The following is a 27,233-nucleotide window of genomic DNA, read 5'->3' on the forward strand; positions in this document are numbered from 1 at the left end:
GCTGCAAAATAAATGGGAGTAGTGGTAAAAGATGACTGTTACATAATAAATAAAATAAACCCACACATAATCGTTGAAGTTCAGAGTTTATTTTAAGCATCATGACCAAATGAACCGACAGCTGTCACTGAACATACCACTAAAAATCAACATGAAAATTAGTGGAATGTATCAAGACGGTACAACGTTCATAAAAGCAATGCTAAAGGAAAAAAACCAAAACAAAACGGCACATTAGAAAAATTTGGCACCTACACATACGCTAACATCAAGGACCTTGCAGCTTTGTGTACTTCATATCGACAGGAACAGAGAAAATATAAATGAATCGCTGCGACCGTGTCTCCCTACAGTGAAAGCAACCGAACAGAAGAATCACACCAGTGAAAGAACAAGACAATTATACTGAGAACATTTTTGTTTGCAGTTGTGGCTAAAAGTGACAGTAAAGCTGTTGATAGGTTGGCACTGATTTACAGTTAGCGTCTTTAAAATCTGCTGGCATGAAATAAGTCAAGTTGACAGCAAAAAAAGAAAAAAAATTAAAATTAATAATAATGGAATAACACACCTTATAAAAGTGGGATATGTTCACTCTTTAAAATTTTGTTCACTCCAGCAATTATGATCACATTAGCCGCTTCATCAAAGCACCTTTTACCAAATCCTCTGAGATGACTGGAACAACGTACGAACAAATTACAATGAACTGAAGCCCCGCGACGCCATCGCTCCCCCCAAAAAGAACAACACAAATCAAAATCAGATGCAAAAATTTGTAAACAATTTCCATTTGAACTAAAACATTATGTAAACATGATAAATGTTGGTCCATTTAAACTTTGTTCCATACAGCTTAGATTACATTAGATCTGATTACAATAAGCTAGATGATAAAGATATTAGTAAATGTTCAGAATACTTAATTGCATGTACATAATATAAAAAGTGACTTTTTAAAAATGTTTATTTTGTGCAAAATGCTTTAGTAAACTATAATTTGGCATTTATGAGAAACCTTTAAAAAAAATTGTTAAAAAAAAAAATCTGATGGATTTACTGAGCCCCCCAGGGTAAGAGCCTACGCACATTTATAAATTCATGCTCAAACATTCATCTCCACCCGTTATACTGTGCAAAAACGATGGGTTCAGCAAGTGCAAGCAGCTCAACCAAATCAACCATCCATTAAATTCTGCAAAATTCTAGTTAACATCTCTTTAGTTTCAACCCATGTGAGAAGGTGACCCCAGAAACTATATATTAAAAAAAAAAAAAAAAAAAAGCAAGTTAAGGCCTCGAACTACATCTGAATACATGTGACTCTAATGTCTAATATAAAATGAACCCCTGCTGATGATCTCTGTTAACTTGGCACACATGTAGCATGACGCACAAGAGGACCACTGACATCAGAGGAAGCATTTTGGTATATAGCAAAGCCGAACATTGATCGTCACGCAGCTAAGCAGTTGCTCTAAATATCCTACATTTTGAGTTAAAGAGAACATTCTCAGAAATATGCCTGGTAACTTCCAGAACAACTGCGTCCAGTTCTGCTGTATCTTCACTAGTGCCGGGTCTAACCAAACAGTTGGCTCTCTGGTTGGAAACGGACACGCAGCCAGTCAGGGAAGAATCCAGGATCTTCGAATAACGTACGTTAATGACGTGATAAGTTCAATAAGAGAGCTGGATGATATGATGATTGTAACTAAAATGCAAATCAAGATTACCCTTCAGAGTCTAAATCATGAAAGGTCACCGTCAAAGATTAAATGAGAGCTTAAGGCAGCAAATTCTCCGGGAAGTAGCTACAATATTGCAGAATCGGACGCCTGCGTGGACCGCTCGGCTCGGCTCAGCTCAGCTTGTAATCTTTGTCGTTAACAGTGGAATGAGTAGGGGAGGAAGGGGAATTGTGGGTTACAGGTCATCGTCTCCGATTCCCTCGAAAGCATAGTTGCTGATGTTGTTTGCCAAGTTGGAGGCGCTGACCCCTCTGAGAGACACCGAGGTCAGCTTGGTCTATATGGAATAATCAATATAAGTATAATTAATGCTTAGCTGATGCTAATTTATTGGAATATTTATTAGCTAGTCAGTAAAAACGACAAAGAAGGTACTCACTGAGAGTTTGACAATTTGTTCACGGTTTGAATCAGGGGAGTCCTGCAGCATGGAAGAAAAAAACAAAACAAAACAGACAGTCAAGAAAAAAAAGCTACAGCTGAGAATAAAAAACTTGGCATGCTATCCCGTTTCTCACCAGTAGAGGGGAAGATTTCACAGCTTGCTGACTGTCAGACCGGTGGATGGAGCCATTGTGTCGTTTCCTCAGCATCTGAAATGTGACAGAAGATGTCAAAAGAAATAGAATAAATGTCAAAGCTATAAATGAATGACTTATACATTTACAAACGCTGTGATATGTATGGAAAACAAAATGATGGCATAATGTTGTTAAATGCAGTCAACACAAACCTTTTTTATGCTGCCACCGGACTTCTTTACCATTAATTCATCCACCATAGACTGGAGGCAGATACTCATCATGATAGCCTGCAATCACATCCACACAGAAACCAGTCAGACATAAAGCAGCAAGCCTGTATAGTTTGAAAAAGAACAAAACGCACTAAAAATGGCCGATCACATAATGAGCTGCAAGCAACTTACAGTTACACCTCCTTAAAATCTCAGCTAAACTATGAAAAAACAAAACAACACGGCTGTTTTCAGCCTTGAGCCGCAGCATTTTTGAGGTAATCCAATGAGCACTAAAGAGGATTATGTACAGTACCTTAAGAAACTAAAAAATTCTAAATACACAAAGGGAAAAATTATCTTTAATGAATAAAAAAAGATCTAGTTTATCTATATAAAAGTGAAACTATCCATCATCCTCCTACCTGGTCGCTGGTGATGGTGACCCACTGGAGGCGGTCCTTGCTCATCAGGTACTCAAAGGAGAGCTCGAGTTTGATTTCAAATTGACCCGAGCTGCAGGGATTGGTTGTACCGTTGGCAATTGGAACTTGCTGCAGTGACAAAAACAAAGACAAAAAAAAGTCACCTTCTGTTATCATCGACCACTTCTGATTTGCTTATTCTGTTGTGGCCCTTTTCCTTCTTCCACTTTCAATTTGTTGTACTGTGTTTACATTTGAGAATGACAAAGAAACCGATTTCAATATTTTTTCAACCAGCATCAAACTTTCAATATTAAGCGGATAAGCTCCGTCGCTGGAGCTAAATCTCATTTTCTACCCTGCATGTCTTCTCCTTAAGCTGCTATTCTTGAACTCCTGCATCACAAATGACAGGCAGGCTAAAAGATAACATGAAAGAAATATTTGTGATGGGTGTGTTACGCTCCCTAGAAATAAGCCCTCATTCCTCGTTTAAGCAGTGTCTGCCCTTCACTGCTTCACAAACCATTTCCGCTCTGGGTCAGAATGTAGCTGTAGTGGAAATGCAAGACAAACAACGGTCTGACACAGATGCACAAACACATGTACATGCTAAGTGTTTATTTTGGGTTCTTCCGAATGTAATTTGGCTACAACGGATGGGGGGGGGGGGGGGGGGGGGGTGTCTTGCAGAGCTACAACAAATGAGATGTTTTGAATATTTGGCTGCTAAGGAAAGGACTCATTAAATGACTCTGACCTCTGAGAATGAGCTCAGGAATTAATCACCCCGCCTGGCAGTGTGGGGGCTCAGTCTGTAACACACAAGCTAGGATGCATTGCAATTTTAGATGTGATGCCACGTGTCCACATCATTAGCTCTTAGAGAATTGTAAAAGCTTCTTTGATACACATAATGACTGTAATGCTCAAACACAAACGCAGTACAAAAGTGAACTTTTTTGCCCATCTCCATTCAAATGACATATTTAAATGTTCCATCTTTCAAATGGCAGCAGAAATTGTGCGGGTAGAGCCTCAAGTAATGCTTTTCTCAGTAGTAAAATAGACTGTTCTGCTACGATTGGGTGCAAACACAAAAAATGCATATTTCAGCTGTTCCATGCACAATACTGTCATGGTCCGCGGCCCGGTGTCCGAGGAGCTGATGGGATGCCCACGCCCACGGGTGTGGCTGTTAACTCCACACCTGCATTCCATCTCAGGCGATTATCAGGTGGACTATTTGATCCAGCCCAGCCAGCTGCTCCACGCCAGTCCGTTAGTCGTCTCACAGCGGTAACGTACACCCACGGGAAGGCGGTTGTGAAAACCCTCATTTACCTGAACAAACGCTAATCTTTTCCTTTGCGCTCAGGTAACAGCTCGGCGTGTTTTTGAGCCACCTGCCTGTCCACCTGCCCGTCTGGAGTTTGGATCGCCTCCGGTACCAATCACCTCTACTTTCCTGGAGCTCCCCCGCGGACCCTCACCCCTCCCTCCGGCTCCCACGGCCCCGCTTTGACTGTAAGACTCATACTCTCCCCCACGTATGCTGCTATTTCCCTGCTTCCCAGTAACTCTCTTCCTCTTTCTGTTGCAGCCTCCCACAGTCCCGATTACAGCGTTCCTGCGTAACTCATCCCCCGGTCCCTTGGTTTTTCTAGTTTCTCGCGTGTTTTCCTTTGACCCTTCCGGGACACCTTTAGTTGAAATAAAGTTTATTTTTCGTACTCCTGTGCATGTTGTCTCTGCTTCTGGGTCCAGCTTGTGTACGGAACTTCGGTTCATGACAAATACTGGTTAATGAGATGCTTTACATTCCCAAAACAAGCCGTTTTTCTAGATGGCTTAAGAGCTGAAGTGTCAAATAAGGTAAAAAAAAAAAAAAAAAAAAAAAAAATCCAATTAATGAGTTAAATTTAGCCCATTTGAAATTGTAACTTTTTAAAAGGGGATCAAATGTATTTTGAAAAATGCACAGAAAGAACAAAATCTGTATAGCTGAAACTAAATATTGTTTAGTATTTGTGATACAGCAAAGAAAAGATGGTATAAGACCATCAATCTAATCTGTGCACAAAAATAGCCGAGCGCTGACGCAATCACAAACACAAGACCTTCCAACATTCCCGGTCTTTGTTATCTTAACTCCACTGTCTGCAAATATCTACCACAACTACAACTAACTTATGTTTAGAAGTTTAAATCTATTCATCATGTGGATGAATATCATGATAATTGGTAATTTTGATGATTTCCTTTAACTGTTCTTTTTCCATGGTGGAATGATTATGCAGGATACAGCTTTAATAAATCGATACCTTCAACCTAAACTGGAATCTGTAGCTGCCCACACAAACCAAATGTTTTTGTTTTTTTGCTGAGACAGACGCCCAGTTGAGAGAGACAGTCCTCCATCTGTAACATTTGAGGAAATGACAACAAGAGATGGTTTTTGTTCCTTCCCCCCCGCCATCAATGCAACAGATAACACTCATTAAATGCTGGGCATTGGACCAGCAATATGTTAGCCTGATCAATCAATTCCAGTCATATGCTCGAGGGACTCTGGCACCATCTCATGCTGATCAATTGATTTAAGGTCACAGTTGAAACAGAACCTTCATGGATTAACTCGTAAATCTTTGGTGTGTGATGTAGCACCATTACACTTTCATTAGACTCACCGCCCAAAAAAAAACAACACACTTTCAATGGGTTTAATTCAGTGTTAGTGGAGCTGTTAGTACTGTCTGATAGCTTTTTTTGAGGTTTTTCTGCACTTCAGCACACTTCAGAATAAGATAATGGATAAAATGCATTAAATTTCCAAAGTAGCCAAGAAGCAAAAACACTCAGCTAGTAAATGATTTCACCATCACAACATTTACAAGGAACTCACAGATGGCTCAGATGATGCAGAGTTGACATTTAGACTGATTTTGAGTTTTCTGTTAATATAAAAGGTAAAGAAGAGACTGCACAAGTGGTATGCTTTAACAAAGTTCAACAGACTAATGATAAAAATAGTTTCATTCACTGACTGAAAGAGGAAGCATGGAGGAGGAACAGCTCATGACCAGAAGTACTCCACCTTAATACCATAGCAGCCAGTGGACATGACACACTGATATTACTTTATTACTTACTGAAGGAAGTGGCAGCATTAATTCAAAGGCATGAAAAACAAGCAGAAGACCAGGCTGAGACAGCAATAAGTGGTTTCTGTGATTGCCTGAAGAGACTGCATCATGTCTGAGGGTAAAAAGACTAAAAGCAAAAACTGGCTTGAAATATGAAAAAAAAAAAAAACCCTACTGAGATAAAACTGAAGCGTGCATGTACTATCTGGTGTCTTACTTTGAATTCAGTGTATTAAAGAAACGCGCGAGAAATAAAACTTGACATTTACACTTTTTTTCTACACATGTAACTGTTTACAGAGGTGTGGAAGTACTTCCCCTCAATGCATGAATCTGCTTTTCCCAGCAGACAATTTGCAGTTCAAATACTGTTTTAGGTGTTAATCGATACAAAAGATCAATTCAGCACCATCCTTGTGTGGGCTGTGTGTTTGGGTAATTGGACTGATGACGATGGATGGTGTGGAGGTAAGCATTTTTAGCTAGCTGTTAATGCTAAAAAACTAACTATGGTTTGTTTCTGGTGCAATGCCAATAGGCCACTTTAGAAACAGGAGGGCCTTCATCTTGATAAAATAAAGGTACACTTAAACTCTCATGCATTCACGCTTCCACTTACAGAAGATGTGATTCGCCAGCACCTCATGCGAGTAACTTTGAAGCTCCCCTCTTTCATCTGTTCATTAGGCAGCTTGACATGGAAGTTGAGCTCATTGTTTCCGGCGCTGACGATGACTTGGCAGCCCTTCTCGGGGAAGTCAGTGACACAAGGGTCAAACTTAATATAGCCATAATATTTGAGGGTCTGGCCTAGATGGATGAACTGAGGAAAAAAAGAAAAAAAAAAACAACCAAACAATTTTTAGATGTCATTTTTTTAGGCTTACCTAATCCCTGATAGAAAATTCTGAAATTCTCTCCTGGGATGTGTTTAAAAATTCATATTATGGGGCAAACTAGGTTCATTGCATAACATGGAATTCACTAGAGGGAGTATTCTCTGTGGTCTACAGATTTGTCCTAGCACAAGGACATTTCTGAGCATCAGCTGGATTTAAGTGACAACTGGCAAAGAAAATTCAAATGGCAGAAACGTCAAAAAGAGGCACCCTTGCTTACTTCTTTCTTAGAGCCTTTCTCCTGCAACGATTTGAGCTGCCTGTGCTGGTCTTTGTTGACGAGTATCCAGCCTCGCTCAATGTCAGATACTGTCTGGTGAAGCAACAAACAGGAAGTTTATTTTTCTACACAGACAAATACAATAATTCAGGTCAATGAGTTTCCTTTGCTAGGAGAAACAACACTAAAAACGCCATGTTAACAGTGCAGCTCAACAAAATATGCACAAAAGCACAAGCTCGTTAGCACTATACTGCTTCGCAGAGGCAACGCTCAGAGGTTACAGATTCTAATCAAACTTGCCGCCCCGAAAATGCTTAATAAAATCAGACAACTGTTACAGCAGAGGGAAGTTACTATAATAGGAAGGACATCTCTTCTGAAAGAGGGACGCAGAGAGGATTCAAGGTGTTGCAATGTTAAAACAAGCTGACACCAATATTTCGATAATGGATGATCCCAGGGGATGCACAAAAGCATTTGGCAACCAAAAGATGAAGCAGCTGCTGATTCAGTTTTCTTGGTGAGAGGCTGGCACCAAGCAAGCTCAATAAAATACAACAGATGCAATCTGGAAACAAATACAATCAAGTCTAATTTAAATTTTCTGCTTGGGTGCACATCTCAGCGGGAGTTTAATTTAAAACAGTGTCTGGTTTACCTAAGTGATGAAGCCTCTTACCTGGGCATAAAGCAAATTCAGGCCAACTCTGTTTTCCATTACATCACTATCATATGCCATGTCCCAGTAGCTGAAGAGACAAAAAAAATAAGACAGTGTCAAATAAAGCAGAATTAACACAGCCTGATTGTCAACTTTGAGTGATTTGAAGAGAGCTAAGGGGGGTACTGTAGTCATGTGAAAAGCTTTGGCAGCAATAACCTGAAGTAATCATTTTCTGTATGACTCTGGCATCATTGTGAAGGAATTTTGGCCTACTCTTTCTAACAACACTGCTTCAGTTCAATAGTTTATTCACCGCTATTAGCCTCCTGCAACAGCAATCCAATAAGCTCTGGACTTTGACTGGGCCATTGCAACATCTTGATTTTGTTGTAGATTTACTGCTGTGCTTGGGATTTTTGTCTTGTTGCGTTCGCCAATTTTAGCCGAGCTTTAGCTGTCAGACAGATGGCCCCACACTCTAGAATACTTTGGTGTAGAGAGTCTGAGATGTAGCTCTTGATTTTGGGGGTTTTTTTTGCAGTTTTTCTGACCATGAACAATCTGGCCTCAGGGTGAATTTTGCTGGGATGTACACTCCTGGGAAGATTAGGGCATTGTGTTAACACACCTGAATGCTCCAGACCAGTCAACTGCCAAAATGTCGGCTTTTAAATAGTTGGTCTTTTCTAACATGCATGTACATGCAGCAGAAAGGAGTCAGCTGCATTCTTAATACTGATAATGCTACTATTTGTTTCAGATCAGACTGATACCATAAACTAAACGTGCAAGGAGCAGGACAGAGAACAAAAGACTGCTAGCCATCAATTCACTGTCTACTATAAGCCCTATTCACATCACATGGACTTTGTACCATGGAGCAAGCAATGCAATGCAATACAATGCATTAACAAACCTATTTCTATGGACTATGTATTTATCAATACAAGGCAATGGAGACGTCTGTCCGGTGTACAGTCAAACTCCATCCATGAAATGAGTGACTTATGGAGAAATCAGCTCAGTCAGTGAGTAAGGCATGCAAACATTCACCTCAAGAATTATTTACAGCTGAGTTTGAAAGGATGTGAGTGAAATGGTATAATTTCCACACAGCACTGTGGCAATATTAGAAGTACTGCTTGTACGTTTGTGCAAAGAGATGTGTGGGAGCCCGAGGCCAGCTTGAAAATCAGAACATGATGTTGAAAAAGAAATTCAAAAAATTCTATCTGACTGAGACAGACGAATCAGATCTGGGTCTATGTTTTTAAAAACACCCAGAACAACAGTATACAATTTAGATGTATCACTTCCTCACTGCTGGTTGTGAAATGTCTTAAGCAAACACTTTCTTTACACCACAACTGAGGCATTTTTCCTGCCCCAGTTACATTTTGTATTTACGTTTGTTCTTAAATAAAATCGTCCTTGAGCTCACGTTTCCCAACAGTTTAGCGCAAAGGTGTGAAACTTAACATGTAGGCGCTTGGCTGGGGTGCTATTAGGAGCAGTTGAATAGAGCAGTTGTTTGAGGAAATGTTAAGCTACTTGGCCACATCCGCAATTCAAAAACGACCAGTAAAACGTAGGGCGGTGAAAGGGAGCAAGAGAGTATGGGTGGTGGAATCAGAAGCACTGTGTTTGGTGAGTCTTTTTATTTTGTCTCATCAGATGTAATGGAAAGTGCACTTAAAGACCCTGTTGAGAGAAATAGTTTTGCTTGTTGGACTGGTTCAAACCACCTCCTGGATCTTCTTTACCGCATACAAAGACTGAAAATACCATAAAGCTACAATCTTACTAGTATATAAACTATATTGTACCGCTCACTAACCTTGACTGTTTTTCATAATCCTGTTTTCATTTTGTAGATGCTTTGAATAAAGCTTGGCAATAGAGAACTGCATCATACATTTTAGGTTTTCAGTAGTTTTCTTCCCTACATTCTTCCTCTTCGTCTGGATCTCATACACTGGGGGTCTGTTTTTTCTCCACCGCCACTTGTTAGTTCTACGTTTATTCTTCCCCTCACTCTTCTACACTCCACAGCGAAACTAGGTCAGCAGGACTGAGACTTTCCTTAAGGCAGAAAGAAAGTAAACATCCTGTGTACCTCCAGAGTCCACAGGAGGCAGAATAATGAAGGAAAAGAAAAAGGAGGAAGCAGATAAAAGTTATCTTGACAAAAAGCGGACAAATCAGCGGACTGGACTGTAGGCTTGAAACTGAATGAGCAGTTAGTATCTTCTCGTTTATTTAGCCGTTTCTCTCAAATAGAACAACATTAAGACTAATTCTATCACTTTTTCCCCCCCGTTTTTGTGACACATGCAATTCCTGGTGCACTGCTCTCCACACCAACAGCTCAGACTCAGTGGGTTTTTCTGTTAATTGAAAAGTAATACAGATATCTGCAGCAAAAAACACTGTTGATGCATTTCTTGTGCTGACATTTAGTTTCCTCTGATGTTTATTGAACCCTGACCCAGTCAAATAAATTATAAACCCGAAAAAAACAAAACAAAACACTGATGCAGCACAACAGTCTGTTGGAAATGTGACTTTCGTGAAGTGAGAAGTTCAATTATATAAAATATTTGAATCTATTTGTTTATTTTCAGGCTAAATTTTGTGTAAATAAAAAAGCGAAAGCTGGTAATCGATGAACCCCAAGAACAAGTTTAAATCTCAGAGTAAATGATTTATCAGAACTCTGGTTATCCAGTTAATTGGTAACGAAGATGTTAGATATTGCAACAGGCATTCTGCACCAAGGGTAAATGAATGAAATGAAATCTATAGCAAGATAAAATATAATATAAATTTGTTTGCAGTTATTTTGTCCTTTAATGTTTTGGTTTAGTTCTGGTTCAAAGATTAACTTGTTGGATCAGTGCAACTGATTGTTGTAGACGCTGTAGCTGTAAGGAATACCTACTGCAAAGACAAACTGCAAAGTGGTGAAATTTAAGTAGATGTAGAATTTATTGTCATTTCATTACATTTTCTGGACCGAGCCCACTTACTGTCAGGTGATGATCATCATTCTCCCTGACAACAAAAAAGGTAACCTTTCTAGCAGCCCATCTTTAACCTTCTCTTTTAACATGTCTACACCAAGAGCTTTACCACAGATAAAGAAAACAAGACGTGATCAGATTCATACTCATAATGTGAACAAGAGGAGGTACATACCTTTTCCGTAAGACTATGTGAAATTCTGAGCTCCGCGAGCTGGTAATGGATACATAGGGCAGCTCAAATTCTTGCAACTTCCGCACAACTGAAAGAGGAAAAAAAAAGCAGAATTTATCATAAATGTAGCTCAGGTACCAAAGACATGGATAACAATGTCTACAACGGGGAAGACACCATCTGTGCAGGCCCCAGCAGGATACAACTTGTGGTAAAATGTGTGTGTGTGACAATACTTTTTTAAAAGGGCTCTTGTGTACATGCACCCAGAATCTGCAGCTATTTTATTGCAGTCAGTTCCCTAAGGAGAGTGAAGCAGACTGAAGGTCGTTGCTGCTGTTACTTTGTTTTCACCCATCAATAAATGTGCTCAGTGCACACACACAAATACACACAAATGAGATGACTAAAGAGCCCTTTAGTTTACCATTAGGTTTATAAAAGTGTATTCTGTCTTTTTTATGGGCAGAGGGGCTGTGTACTGAAAACAGAAACACAGAGTGGTTACTTTGATGTTGAAAATTATCTGGCATAAAGAGAAACAAACTCAATACTTAACATGTAATGGGACATTTTTAAGCAAAATAAATCATCTCTGGAAAGCTAAAAATGCCACAAAAAGCAAATGAGAGCAGCACTAATTCAAACCACATCCTGGCTCTTCTCAACATGTCCGTAATATTTTACATTATATCCTGACTAACACTCCGACCTCAGGGAAATTACTGCCTGAATTTTTCTCATTATCCTGTTATGTCAATCATCCCACCATCAGTTCTGCTTGATCAATGACCTGCTGCGTTGTTAGCCATATTTAGCACATGCCTCTTCTTTTTCATATCACTCAGCCTCAGATTTAAATGGCAGGATGAACAACACGTCTGTAAAATATACAGACCCCTCTGAGTTCATCTGGGTTCACTTCCAGCCTGGTATCGATGCTCTCTGAGGCGAGCATGTGACAGGTGGAAACCATGAGAATCTCAGACTGTGGAGAGGTTTGACCTAAAAGGGCTCTCTTCCTCTGTCACTGGGGTATACATGAATGTGAATGCTAATACTTTGCAATGATGTGCGTCAAGTGAAACTGAGCCACATGAGATGTGGCCATTTGGTCTTTTGAGGCGGTCCTGTAAGTAACATTGACAACAAAAAGACAATGGACAAACCACATGCTAACTGCTACAGAGTCTTCACAAAATGTATATGGGCAAAAAAATGATTTTGCCCTGACTTGAAACAGTATCATTGTGTATTTCCATTTACAGCGTACTTTAAAAAAAAAACACATTTATAATATGCTGGAAGTCAACACTCCTCTTGCAGTCTGGAAAAACAATAACTTTACTAATCAGACGCCTGTAAATGTGGTACCACTCTGGAACTGTTGGTAAACCACAACATGCATTTCAGCCAAGAACACTGCAAAAAGGATGTTGTGCACACTCACACTCCAGCACTACAAAATGTTTTGCATGCACCAGCCAACAAATAGCTGACTCTCACTGGGAGTCAGAACAGCCCCCAAAAAATTTATTATACATTCTAGTTAGAGACAGAAATACAGCAGAATTTGGATTCAAGATAAACCCTCTAGAGGCGATACACAGCTTTTCTTTTTTCCTCAACTAAACTGAAGTATTTCTCAGAACAGAGAGACAAACACACTCAGCCGTATTCTTGTTGCCAGAATAAAGTTCCCTGCGGTTCCACAGGAATCTACTCTCTAGCAATTCTTAATGAAAGTTCAAGTGTTTACACCAAAATCCTACTTTCATTTATTTCTGTGTGATTTGTGTCTTCTGAGAATCGTCTCTTTTGGTTACTGAGAAATGAATTCCAGCTAGAACATAAATAATCAGCAGTAATAAATGATGGCTCTTTTTTTATGGCTCTTGTTAGCTGGAGAGATAATCCTTAAAACATTTGCTGGCAAACTACACTTTCAACTCAAATGGATTTTTGCTACAATTTACTTTACTTTACAATTCTTATCAGGGAACATTTCTGCAGCTTATGTAGCACGCAAAAGAAAACTTTCCAGCAATAACAGAAACGGGAGGATGCTGCACAAGTTCAAGTTGCTTTTATGGCTCTGTTTTTATGATTTTGAACTTACATGATAAACTTCCATCCACACCTTCACGAACCAGGAAAAGACTGAAGTAACCAACAAGGTCATCTGGGAGGTCAAGCTTTGTCGCAACAGCCTGCAGAAACAATAACATTTAATTTCAGCAACATTCAATCAATCGTTTCATCAGAGCTTTATTTTTCAGAAGGTTAAAAAAAGAGCAGATTAAAAATACTACACTAAAAAAACCAAAGAGATAAAAACAATAGAAAAAAAAATAGACTTCCATTAAAAATAAATAAATAGTATACTTATGTTGACAATTTGCTATAGCTTATTCGGATGATTAATAGCAGCTGGGACAAAGCCATTTCTGTAATGCTTAGAGACTGCAAACCTGAAATTACTAAGGGTGGGAGTCATTGTTTGGCTGATTGCTTAATGGTCATCTTCTGCAACTGTTTGATATAAATAGTTTAACTAGGTTAAACTGCAATTTGCCAATCAGCTTCTCTGACTAGTTTGACTGCATCAGTTTGTTCCTGTTCTTCAAAGACAGGTTACCGTATCAGGACACCAAGGAAAGAAGATTAAACTGACTAAAAGATCTATAAAATAGATAAAACTGCTCACATTCCACAGTTTGACCTTTAATGTTTTTGGCATCAGGTGTGGTGGAATTTTTGCTGAACTCCACAAAGCAGTTTAGTATTGCTGACATATTTACTGAAATACAAGAGCTTCCTTGAAAAGGACATCTGGATGGGAGCATATGTTGTTCTATAACCCGTTTATACCTTTCAGCATTAATGGTGCTTTTCCCAATTTAAGAGCTGCCAATTCCAAAGGCACTGATTCACCTCCACGCCATCAAAGATGAATGCTTTTCAACTAACCCTTGATAACAAGCCAGACGGTGTCTCATCTTTAACCCAGAACATCTGTGTTTTCCAAAAAAAGAACTTTACTTTTTTTTTTTCCGTCTGACCACAGAACAGTTTACCACTTAGATTCAGTCTATTTTAATCGAGCTTTGGCCCAGAGACAGCAAAGAAATTTCTCCAGATTCTTAAAATCTTTTGATATTATATACTGTAGATGATGAGATATTCAAAGTTTTCACAAAGCAAGGAACATTATTCTAACATTGTTCTGCAATTTGTAGATGTGGTTCTTAGCAGATGGGCAATTCAAATGAAACAATATGCCCCAGTTTAAAAATCAGATTTGTTTTCTGTGCTCTTGTGTGACTAAAATGTGGGTTTATGAGATTTTTTTTTATTTACATTTTACACATTTCTGGTTTTGAAGTTGTAATTCTCATAATTTAACGGTAAACAAAGCCACATGCAAACCACTGGTAGAGTTTTTGAACTGCCTAGACAAAACAAACAAACAAACAAACAAAAAATCTAGCATTTTAGTTAGTAAAATAATTAAGCAATACTACATTGAGGCAGAAACCCTGACTAAAATATACACCATCTGTGTGCTCTGACAGCTGCTGTTCTGATCAGAGGTTAACTGTGGTTAAACTTTTATAAGAGACTCAAACAAGTTTGATTTACAGCCAAGATCGACAAAGTGCACGCCACTGAGGCATCACCATGTTTACTGGGATGAGTTAGAGTGTGTACTTTAGTGTGTGTTTATGGTGAATAAAGAGTACAGGTGAAGTGCATATACTGAATGGTTTGGACATCACCATGTCTTGCACAGATTATTAAAAAAATAATAAAACAACAACAACAAAACAAGTCACATATAATAAAGCTGTTTGATAATAATACTGTATATTTGTTTCACTGGCACATTGTAATTGCTCTTTTGGGATTATGGCCTGAAAGCTTAAATAGGCCTGATGGGTATTTTCATCATGCCATCAAGTGTCTTTAGCGTGTGCTTAGATTTGTTTTCTTTCCATCTGTCTTGGTTGTGTTCCGAGTTTTCCTTAGTTTTGATTGAAGTAGGCCAGACTTCATAAAGTGCTTCGTGAAATATTGCTGTACTGAGGAGGTGCTATACAAATAAACATGGCTTAATTTGACTTATGGTATGTAGTGCCTCAGAGCTCACAGGAGATTGTAAAGCAATATTGCTTGCCTGAGGCAAATCCCTGGTGTCTATCAGATCTGTTATGAAGAGCTCAAATGCCTCTAGGTCAGAGATGACCATACCGATTTAAATGAAATAAGCAATGGGCCACACTTTAAATAACTGAACTGAAACATGGCCACAGGTTACAATGAAAATATTTATAACTTGCTTAGATGCCTACATAAATATTTAAAATACGCTACATTCTGGTAGTGTCCTGGTATATACGCTACTGCATGGGTCACTGATCAAACACACTGCATTGGAATTGAGTGAAATAGCAGCGCAGACTTATCTAGTTCATCCAATTCCAGCCCTCAGGGCTGAATTTTGTCCATGTGCTCTCCAACCAAACACACAGAACTAATTAAAAAAAAAGTTGAAACCAAACAGATAAAAGTTTAAGACTTTAGTTTCTTTTAACTATATCAAGATATGGAGCTGACAGCAGTATTCACTTATAGTTTTTTCATGTAAATATTTTTCTGTCTAAGCAAGATTTCAACAAACATGGCACTTAAAAAGCACCGTACTGTGCAAAACAGTAAAAACATGTTTACTCTCACTTTAAACATGCAGCACTTACATCAAGCACATCTTCCGTCTTATATGATGTGAAAATGTTGACTGTGACCTTCTGGCCATTACAGAGGCAGATATCTATTGCAACCTCTTCTGTGGGGATCTGCTGGGTCTCCTGTGGAAACAAAAGGATTGAATTCAACTTTCTGGGTGAGCTACATGTTTTCATTCCCATCAGTCAACAACAAAAATCACACCAAGCCACACAGATGGAAAAACTCTGTCTGGTTAGAGGGGGAACCACCCCCTCCCCCCCAAACCCTTTCCGACAATGGATGACCCTCCACTGTAACATTTTCTCAAACACAAATTTATAATGCACTTCAAACAAAATTTAATCCATTCAGTCTGATCACTTTTATCTTTACTGTCAATTTTGACATAAAAGCTTGAAAGATGTTCAAAGTATGTTATGGTTTAACTCAAATGGAGAAGGAACAAAGGCAATGGCTCACATATGGGAATTATTTAGTGCATATAAGAATAGGACCTGTGCAATGAACAGTCCACAATAACGAGTAATTAAATATTTTTAATTATTAAAATCACCTTTAATTATTCACTAACTTTTTGGGGGACTGGACAATACTGATCACATTCATTTTCTTTGTAATTGATTGTTATCTACATACTGTTTGGAAAATATGAAAATATTTACCATAACTTTAGTAAAGGGTTGCCTTGTTTTGTCCAAGCGACAGTCAAAAGGAAAAACCCCATAAAGATATTCAAAAGCAGGGAAATGTTTATTGGATATAGTGCTACATACAGTCTTTTGTTTTGGATAACAAACTTGTAAAAAAAAAAGCCACGATTTGACTACACATTACAAAACAATAAAAAAAAAAAAAAAAAAGCACCATTCAACAAAAATGCTTACTTAAAAAGGTAAAAGCAATATCATTATGTAAGAAAAGGCCTCTAACACTAATTAAACCAAGTCTGCATTAAAAAAAAGAAAAGAAAAACGTATGATAAGATGATTAAATAATCTCATCGTTTATATTAAGGGTGCAATGTTGAACTGGATGACTCCAGCTTCTTCTCTCTCTCGTCTTCCTGGCTAAATCATCTATCATCTTCCCTTTTCCCACAGCAGGGGGTCTCTGAGAGCACAGAAGGCACAGATGAAAAGCCTACACTGGGAGGCAAGTCATCTCCTATTCCAGACCTGCTTTCCTCACAGTACGTGAGAGAAGTGACATAAACACTGACTCTAATGTGCTAATCTGAGAGGAGAAGAGGGCGGAAGAAAAAAACAAAACAGGAGAATGGGTGCGATGTGGCTGCAGATGGATGAATCTGAATGGATTTGCAGCCTCAGGTAATGCAAGTCACAGACTAAATGATGCAACCTGCTATGAATAAGTTATGAATACACCATCCATTTGAAATGACATAGAATCAGATTTTTTTGGTATGGAAAAAGCTTGTTTTGAGCTGGATGTCTCTCACACAGACACACACACACACACACAGTAACTAAGTTGCTGTGTTTAACAAAAGACTTGTTACATGATTCATGTCATCATTTTCCATGTTTCAGCATGCAGGCCAGTCTTGATCTGACACATCTAACCAGAAGCTTACAAGTACAGATGACACAATCCAAGAAAGTGTATGTGTGCTGCTGCACTACCTAATTTCACCGCAATGTCAAAGTAATTACTAGTGAAGCAGAAATAACTGCCTCAGCATTTTAGTATAAGGTGCATTGCTCCTTTCAGACCTATTGACCGACAACAGCTTGATGCAGGTTAGATATAAAATAACCACCAACCTGTTGGGCCTTCCTTAAGAAACTGTTGAACAACTCGCTGGCTCCAAGCAAGGGATCCTGACGGACTGAAAAAAACAAAACAAAACAAAGGACAGTAAAGCAATAATTGAAAGTAACACAACTACATGAATGCCTAACTGGTGTTGGTATGCAATTTTCGGGGTTACTCATAAACATCAATGTTTTTAGGTGGAGCCACTTCCCATTTCTTAGTTTTCTGCTTTTTGAGCTTGCTATTGTGAAATAGGTCATACCTTCCAAGTTATTTGTAAAGGCAATTTAGCTTAGCGCATAAAAACTTTATGACAGAAGGGCTGACCTCTGGCAAAGGATCAACGACCTTAACTGCCACTAACCAGCTCCAACACACCATACTTAGTAAATAAAAGGCTGAATGAGCAACTCTCCTTTGCTTTGGCTTCTCATTTATTCCTGACACAGTTTTCAGTGGCAAAGCAGAGCATTTAACATAACATACAATATGACTTAGTGTGAGCATGTGTGTGTCATCCTGTATACTAACTTCACAAACTCCACTTGACAAAAAGGGAAATTTTGAAGCCATCTGCATCAGTGCATATTGTGTTTGCGTCAGTTTATTTTCCATAACTATGTCAAAAACCATGATGTAACCTAGTGAACTTGTAGCCAAGAACACCCTGAATGCGTATGCTCCCAGACTATGAGCAAATATGCACTCAAACAATGATCCCTTGTTCTGCTGTAACTTCCAGTGCTTGAAAGGATTAAAACCAACCCTCCATGTTGCTGCCAGTTGCACTTATTTGTGTATGTGTGTACTTGGATAGTTCACCTTTGACCTGTTTGCACAACGTGTAATATGCCGAAACCCTCTCGAATTGAAATACTCTGAATGGGTTTACTGACCTGATGCTAAATAAGCTTTTAAAACTGTCACGAGGTGTTCCACTTGGTTTTACCATGCCAAAGATTTTAATTATTCTTCATGGTACAAAAGCCGGGTATTTTTCCTCCAAAAAACCAACCAAAAAAACAAAAATCTCTTTACTAAAAAATTCAAATCAATAAAAAATTATTTAAATTACTGACACTTTCAGCTTTGAGATTCTGGGTCTCGATATTTTTCTTCATAAGGTGTGTCAACATTTCACTCCCAACTGAAGCAGTGTCCCTGCTCAGACACTATGCCCAGATTAACAGTTCTTTCACACTTATGTGGCATGAAGAGAACAGTGCATGTTTGGACTCCCTGCAGACACCAAGCAAACTTGTTCTTGTGATTGCTGTGGGGAAAGCTCTCAAGGAAACCGTGTTTGTCCTGCAAATATTCTGTTTTAAAAACACAGACTCGTTATACACACACACTACTAAAGAGGGGAATGTGTGCAACTTAAAAAACACTATCTAATTTAAACACTGGTTTAAACAACCACTCTGCATCTGAATGAAGTGAAATACAATACAAGCCATCTGTGAAAAGTTTATTCTGCATGAATAACTTACTAGCTTGCATGTATTTCTCCAGCTGTTCTCTCCTCTGTTCGACCTCAGCAGGGGTCAGTGTGAAGATCTTCTTTGGGGGGAAGGCAGGCACCACATTGCTTCCATATTCTTTCTTTATCTGTTGATGCAAACCACAAGTTGTGAAGCTCGGAGGGAACAAAGAGTCGGCACTCTTGGAAAAAACAAACCCTCGCAAACCAGTATTTCTCTGGTTTTAAGAGAAAACAGAGTTTGTTCAAGCAGTCTGCTAGCTACATTCTTATTTTAACAAAGCCATAATTACTGAAAAGAGATTTAAGTTTGAACTATTAAAAATGATAACTTTGCTATAGAACAGCAGTCTTCTGAATTAAAGATCTGTGGATTAATTTTTCTAAGAGGTACATTGAGGTTGTTTGAGATGAATCACAGGTTTATTTTAAGCACTGTTTCAACGGCTAGCTGCTGGAGTTTCCGTGCATAACAAACACAGACACAGACACACTCACACACGGACACATCTGGAACGCTGAATGTCTAGTCATTCCAAGTTTACTTTGTCTTCCAGCTTCTTGACTCATTTCTTTCCATTTTCTATCATCTGAGCACTGGTAGCTTGAACGATTGAAGTCTTACACCATTTGGTGTCTGATCTAAAAATCAAACACGTTTATGTGGTTTAATTTTTAACCTGCATATTGCTGCAGGTATGCTATGATGAAGGCAGACCACAGCGAGTGCTAGAGGAAAAGAGGCGATTTTCACCTCTGCATATTTCCCTGTGGTATTTTAAGTATGCCAGAGGCAGCAACTGGTTACACATACAAATAAGCTTTCACAGCCACACACACCGAGCACAGGTTGCAGATTCATAAAAGTCTGTCACATCTGAAATACATGTGAGCTCATGCGGAGCATTTTTGGCAGAGCTTGTCCTGTTTTTTACTGTTTGCTTTAAACAGGATTTGAATCTAGCACAGATTCTGCCGTGTTGCAAATCATTACAGGAGAAAACACATGAGAAGCACTTAAAAAAAAATCTAATTTTCTGAGCAATAACTGAGACGAGTGTGTGCACCACAATCAAGTGTGGAGTGTTTTGGGGTCATGAGTATGCCACAGGAAGCCCTTTGGGGTTGATGCTTAAAGATTTGAGTGTGTCTTTCCCACTCCCTGTTGCCAGGCAACAGCAACTGTCAGGATGATAACACAGAGTTGAGGATGGAGATTGTAAAGTTTGGCCCTAGCTCTCTTAGTTTGTAATGTGTATAAGCAAAAGGGGCATTGGGCACTCCTTTAGGGCCATGTTTTATGCTGTTGTATACATTTTAGTGCACAAAGCACTTAAAAACACATCTTTACAAGAAAGAAAAACACATGTGAAACACTGAATACACTAATTGCCTATTAACAGCTCTGAAATATCAGTCTGGCTGTGTGTAAAGCTCAGCTGAGGCAGAGACCAAACAACTCTCAAGAACAGACAACTCAACACTTTCCCACCACATTTCTTTTTCAGATTAAATTCCTTTTCCCAGCAGGTAAAGTGTAAGAAAGGCCAAGAACATTCTTTCCATGTCACACACCCCCACCCACCTCCCCCATAATACTGTCTATTTACAGCCAATAGCTGGAACTCTTGGAAAAGCGGAAGCCAAAGACTTCAAGGCATCGTAGTCATGATTAAAAGTGACGGGAGGCTGGCGTATCGACCGTATGACACAAATACGAGTAAAAGGTCACCATGGGTGGATGTGATGGCATTTATGTCAGAGCACCACACATAAAAACGTGCTTTGAAGCACACTGACAGTGTGGTTGGTATATTAACATGGCTGAAACCTTACCTGTTCATGGAGGCCAAGAAGTTGGCTATAGCGTACCCGACAGTGCAGCACACCATTGACATGGATGTTGTAGGCCTGTGGGGACAGACATAAGGACAAAGACTATGTAAAAAAAGCATAAAGCGAGTGCTGAATTTGTTTCTTTAAATGCACACCCAACAGTGATTTGGTGACTTCAGAGGCATTGTGTTTGCATGGAGGAAATAAAACCACAACCGCTGAAAGACGCTGGAAGAATCAGCATTTACCACCCTGTACCTTTAGCATCAAGTTTCACTACTGATTTCATCTGATTATCCCACTGCAGTGTGCTTCCTCGGCTTTTGTTTTCTTAGACCAAACAAATGAAGTGTGAACTGGATTCAATCATATTCCAGCGACTTCCATCCAAAGAGGAAAACAGAACCTGCTGCACAGTTTTCAATCCAAACCGCTTCGTTTGCCTCATCCAGACATTTAATATAGAGAGAAAGTATTTCATGTGGAATCTTTAACTCCTTCTCTGGAGACACTTTGCTTGTTTTGACAGGAGCTGTCACTGAAAACTCCTCCACAAAACAACCACTTGGAGCTAGCAGACCAAAAATCTGCTTGCCTTCATGTTGAGAGCCAGCCACAGAAAGCAAGGAAGAAATTTTTCATGTCATTAAGTACGATAGTAAACCAAATATACATAAAAATGTAATGCATCAATTACAGAACAACCTACATGGAATAATCCTATTAGTATTGTGTGAAGAATTATTCTTAAGAATTTGAGAATTATTATTTCCTCCTTCATATGCTAAACCCCCCCCCCCCCCCCAAAAAAACCCAATCAGCTTCCAGCAGGCTGTGCACAGTGATAAGGGAACAACAAGCTCACTGAGAAGACTTCATATTTGGATTAGAGATGGCACGATACCACTTTTTTATGTCCGATACCGATACCGATATCATAAATTTGGATATCTGCCGATACCGATATGAATCCGATATAGTGTTTTTTAATCAACAAAACTGTTTTTTAAATATCTTGCTGCATTTTGTATAAGTTCATACTCAAGTTTAAAACAACAACTACACTAAAGCTATTCTGTTATACCTGTATCCAAAAAAAATATTTCATAGTTCAGTAATACTGATCAATCTAATAAACTTAAACCTACACCATCCTCCCTATTCTGGTATTTTAAAGAGTACTTAGCATATATATTAAGCAACCTAACTAATAGGGTTCCAACTCCCAGCAACAACAAAAATAAATAAATAAAAAATAGGGAACCACCCCCCACCCTCCACCTCATGATGCTTAATCGACGTAATCAACCTTAATTTGATGCAGTGTGGAAAAAAAAAATGCACAGAAATCAATTATTTTTCAAGAAATATTAAATAGATTCAACATCTTTCTTCAACAAAATTGCAGACTGCACAGATGGTACCTTCCCAAAGGAAAATGTACTATAGCTTACTAGGGTGTATATATTAGACTTAATAGTTACTATATACAGTAATGGACTTCTATTCATTTTGCATCAAATTAAAACTTTGGCTGTCAGATAATTATTTATTAAAAGCTAGACATTTTAAATGAGAATAAGAAAGAAAAGTATGTCTTTGTGCCCCCTTTTCCCTGTTAATGCCCTATCGGCCCCCCTGGCTAAACTTTGCTAGATCCGCCCCTGCACAGTTACCAGCCGTCAGCTACGTAGAAAAAGATCCTCGAGTAGAAAGTAATATTAAATAAATTCTAACAACAGCTTATAGAGCTTAAACGTGCTGCTGTTGTTCAGCCGCTGGTTTCCTCTTTCTGGTGCAAAGTGGGCCAAAAGCAAACAAGAGAGACGTACTCCCGACAGAAAAGCCGATCAGCTGATCGTTAAGCAGTTTCATGATTGAAGTAGCAGCAAGAAGAGGCAGTCGTTTGTTAAGCTTAACGCAGGAATGCTTTACAAACATTCAGAGATGGACTTACACACTTGCTTTACTTCTCTCGGGGATAACTTTGTCGGAGATGAAATGCGGGGTTGCTAGCGAAGCTCCACATGCTATCCAGACCACCGACAGGTCCCGCATGCCACAGCCGCTCTATCACGTGATGCATACTGCTCCGACATGCTAACGTTCTGAGGTGAGTTAGGCGTGTTGCAAGTTTTGTGAGGTGCTTTCGTGATATTTAATGGATCGGATTACATTTTTTATTTTTCTCCGATATCCGATCCAGTAATTTAGGTCAGTATCGGACCGATACGTAATATCGGATCGGTCCATCTCTAATTTGGATATCAAGACATAAACTGCTGTAGTGCTTTAATCCTCTTCCCTTTCTATCTCAATTAATTCTTGCAGTCAACATGGCGGGTCATCTGTCCACACAAAAGGAATTTTACAGTTTCTGACTGCACATGTACATGCTCTTGCTGAACTGCACAAACAATCAAAGGGAAAAACAAGAATATCACGCCAAAAGTTGTTCTTGCAAAAGAGGAAGGCTTGGACAAAAAAAAAATATGTCTGTGTAGGCAGGATCCTGACAGGAAGGAAGAATGAGTATGCAGAATGTCTTGGCTCTAAAAATGCAAAAGTGCAACAACAACAAAAAAAAAAAAAAATACCCGAGTTTTTTTTTGGTGGCTACAAGCAGTTCAACTTGGGGACAGTTCAAGAGGCTGTATATGTTTTCCTCCATATTCCCACACTCATCTTTGTTTCTGCACCCCAAACTCTTACAAATGTATTAAATAGTGTTACATTTTGATCCTAGTTCCTCATCATGTCTAAAAGCTTTTGATTTCATAATCCAGCTGCTAATCTAAAATTTGTGTCATAATAAAGTTTCTTAATAAAGGAGTGAGATGCTGTCTGATCCCATTGCTGTAATCAGATCAAAACACTGAATGTTCAGTCCTGAGATAGACCAGATTTAATATGAGACGCCCTTATTAGAAACAAAACTGTCAGTGTTTTTACTTTTTTCATCACTGCCCACTTTAACCCCTAAAACCATATGTGATCTAATCTTGTGAACCAGTATCTGTGAGAGGATTTCCAAGATACCTGCTACTGTTAGCACATTTTAGGGAACCTCTCTGTGTCTCTAAGTTTATACATCTGGCTCAGTACATGGAGCCAACTGACACAGCTACACTGTTGAGCACAGCTTTCATGGTTTCAAAAAACAAAACAAAAACCAAAGTAATACAGACTTTGAATAATGAATAATGAACTAGTTTAGAGCTAAGTCTAAACCTGTTCCTCATCCTGAGTAAATGAGTTATCGTCACTTAATGTAACACCAAAGTCTCTTGTTCTCATATCCACAAACACTAAAAAAATTAGGTTGAAATAAAGGCAGAAGTGTAATAGCGGAAAAAAACAACAACCCAGGAACACTGCCATAAAAAAGAGGCCTTTTTAATTCTAAGAAAGCCCTTTGCAAACGCGGCAAATTCTGCGGCTTACTGGTTCCAAGGTACACAACCCATCTCTCAGTGTTACAATCAAGCAAAGTCCCTTCCTTTCAGCTGGTTATGGGAAGGTCACAGTGACAGTCACAGGACTCCCAGCTGAGAGGTGAAAGGCCTTTGCTTTTCCCACTGGAGTACAGGCTAAAAATGTGCTTGGTTAAGTAGAGATACGTCAGAGAACAACATCAGTGAGGAACGCGTGGAAAACACTGTAAAGAGGGAAATAATTCTGAATTATTCGACATGTCCACTACTTCTCTTGGAAAGCTTTTTATGTTTATTTCCTAATTCTGTGCCAATTCAAATATTATTATACCTACTCCAAGACTTTCTTCCAAATACACAGTCAAAATGGAAAATACTCATTTACAGGTGTATGACACTGAGAGCAGCCAGAGTAATGTTACATTAAAATCAGATGATGCAGTGTTTGTGTTTTTAAGTACACACACACACACACACACACACACACACACACACACAGGACAAAGGGACCTGACACACAAAAACACTTTTAATAAATACTATAGACACTGTTTTCTATAAAAATCCTGAATTATTAATTATTTGTTGCACGACATCAACACATGAGGAGAAGCAAACTTGGGAACCGAGAACAGGTTCCAAATGATCTGATCCATCAGAGCTCTGAGCTTTCCAGTTCCATTCATCGATGCTGTCAAGGTTTTCTGACAGTCGCACATTGCTAAACAATGACGTCCCACTCCTGGCAGTGGAGCTCTTGCACATCTGAGTCAGATGCAAACCTTTTTTCTACTCTGTGTTCAGAAGTAATGAAACTGTTGTACTTATGCCATAAACCTGGAAGGCCTACTGCTAGGAACAAATAAGAAAATGGATGAGGAATGGAAGCACAATTCATAATGACATCTTTAAAATCATTATCCATCTCAACTTGAACCCAAGCAGTTTTCTGGCAACTTGCAATCACCAATAGATCATATTTATCGTCTCTGTCCAAATAATCAAGCAACACAAGGAAGAAATCTTTTGAGTTGACGCAAACTTTGAGAAATAAACACTACATCTGGCAAACATTAATACAATGTATCCTGACTGTCAGTCACTGGGTTTTTCATAAATAGCAAAGAAAATGGTGCTATTACGGCTGTCCTTGATCAACCTTCACTTCAGAACACAGCAAAGCACAATGGTAATTCATGTTTCAAACAACATTAAACACAATAAGAAACAGAAAGAAGAAAATAAACATAAAGATTATGCTGCAGCTCCCAATGTGCTTTGAAGACTACCATAGTTTAGACTGATATATATAACTGCTAGTTAAGGGATGAAGTTAAAGCAATGCTGGCTGTATTCTCTTTTTCTAAATAACACGGGAGATGGCAACATCATGGTAAGCAAACCTCAAATCTCACTAAGAATTTAGGTGCTGGCTCAAACCTTTAAAACAAAAGAGACTTTGTTGTGGCTGATTTGAGCCTATAAAGAGACCGGGACACATGCAAGTTTGTGCATAAAGCTTTGAGGGTAAATCACAGTGTGTTAAACTTCAGACATGGCATAATGATGCTATATGTTTATACTGTAGAACTAATCCGCCAGATGAAGGTAAAATGGCAGAAACTGTGTTGAACACGATAAAAGCCACATTACTTTTCTGTTGATGTCTCAAAGAATCATGCTAAAATATTTTTTGCCCAATTTGCTCAAATTTTAATACAACAAATCAAGTTTTTAATCACCTATGCAAAGCATAAATGGCATGATTACACAGTAATGTTTATAGCTGATTTATAACCCAGCAGTTCCGCCTTCCCAATAATTTGTGCACAGTAAACACTGGAGCCCGTGCCGCACTGACATTAGCTCGACATGTGGGCAGCTGAAACAAGCATTAACACAGTCTGTGGTTAAAGCGGGTACAACAACAACAACAAAAAAGAAAGACACAACGTCGTGCTTACCACGTAGGTCGAACCGTTTTCTCCCGAACGAACCTCTGTGTCGGGTATGGAAAAATGCATCTTAGCTCGAAACACAAGCAGCTCCCAGATGATAAGTCCTTTAACGCCACCACAGTCTGCGATGGAGAGGAAGACACCACAGTTTCCCCACAAAGTCCACTGCAGTGACTAACGTCGGTGACTACGGAGGAGGAGGAGGACGAAGAGGAGGAGGAGGCGTCTCTCTCTCGGTTCAGCCACTGGTTTGAGAGTCCGGGGGGATACTGTTGCCGGACTACGGGGCGACTGCTTACGACTTTATTATGTGGACAACAACTCGCGTACCAAGTCGCACTAACGTTAAACTTCTCCCACGTCAGTGTTAAACTTTTCCCTCTGCCGTTCGAGTAGCAGCCATGTTGCAAGTGTAATTACACCTTCACTGTTAGCATTACAATATCCTATTAACTCACTTTAGGCAAGTTGTAAGAAAACCTTTAAAATCACCTATTTGTTAAAAAACAAAAAAACCCAAAACTCAGTTTCAAGCTGTGCAGTGAATTCAGTTCATTAGCGTAACCAGATGAAGTTGCTGGATAAAAGGTGCAGTTGGTTCTTGCAAGCCCAAGAGCGCCGCACAGCCCGTATGGTAAACCTTTCGAAATATATGAGCGGACAGTTTTACTTGAACGTTTCCTGCTTTCCCGACGTCCTACCTTTGCGGAAAAAAGTTTAAACAGCGACAAGGTATATAGATAGAGCAAATGTGGCAAATATCGCGTAAGAAACCAGAGGCTACCCCACCGTCCGGCCACTCTGTGTTCAGCGTACGTATTGGCAGATCAAGGTTTTGGGTCAAACCATCTTATCGTCGGCACACGGGTGTATACTGCAGTTTATGCAATTAAAATAACACAAATTCACCCCCAAGACATACAGTTATTTTACTTTATGGCACAATATTTTGTAA

At 39.1% G+C, this 27,233-nt stretch overlaps 1 protein-coding gene across 1 annotated transcript; it reads right to left on the bottom strand.

Annotated features, from left to right (window-relative positions):
* Window positions 1–73: 73 nt before the first annotated feature.
* snx17 (sorting nexin 17) lies at window positions 74–27,096 on the bottom strand. Its single transcript, XM_004541890.3, has 15 exons — window positions 26,285–27,096; window positions 20,887–20,961; window positions 19,061–19,178; window positions 17,576–17,640; window positions 15,800–15,910; window positions 13,162–13,252; window positions 11,043–11,130; window positions 7,860–7,929; window positions 7,178–7,270; window positions 6,678–6,881; window positions 2,913–3,041; window positions 2,485–2,562; window positions 2,270–2,344; window positions 2,131–2,172; window positions 74–2,028 (listed from the first exon to the last, which is right to left on the bottom strand). The coding sequence occupies exons 1-15, from the start codon at window positions 26,342–26,344 to the stop codon at window positions 1,927–1,929; spliced, it is 1,401 nt and encodes a 466-aa protein (XP_004541947.1). The 5' UTR covers window positions 26,345–27,096; the 3' UTR covers window positions 74–1,926.
* Between the last annotated feature and the right edge of the window lie 137 nt (window positions 27,097–27,233).

This window comes from Maylandia zebra, linkage group LG15 (assembly GCF_041146795.1).
Source record: "Maylandia zebra isolate NMK-2024a linkage group LG15, Mzebra_GT3a, whole genome shotgun sequence".
Taxonomy (NCBI): Eukaryota; Metazoa; Chordata; class Actinopteri; order Cichliformes; family Cichlidae; genus Maylandia; species Maylandia zebra.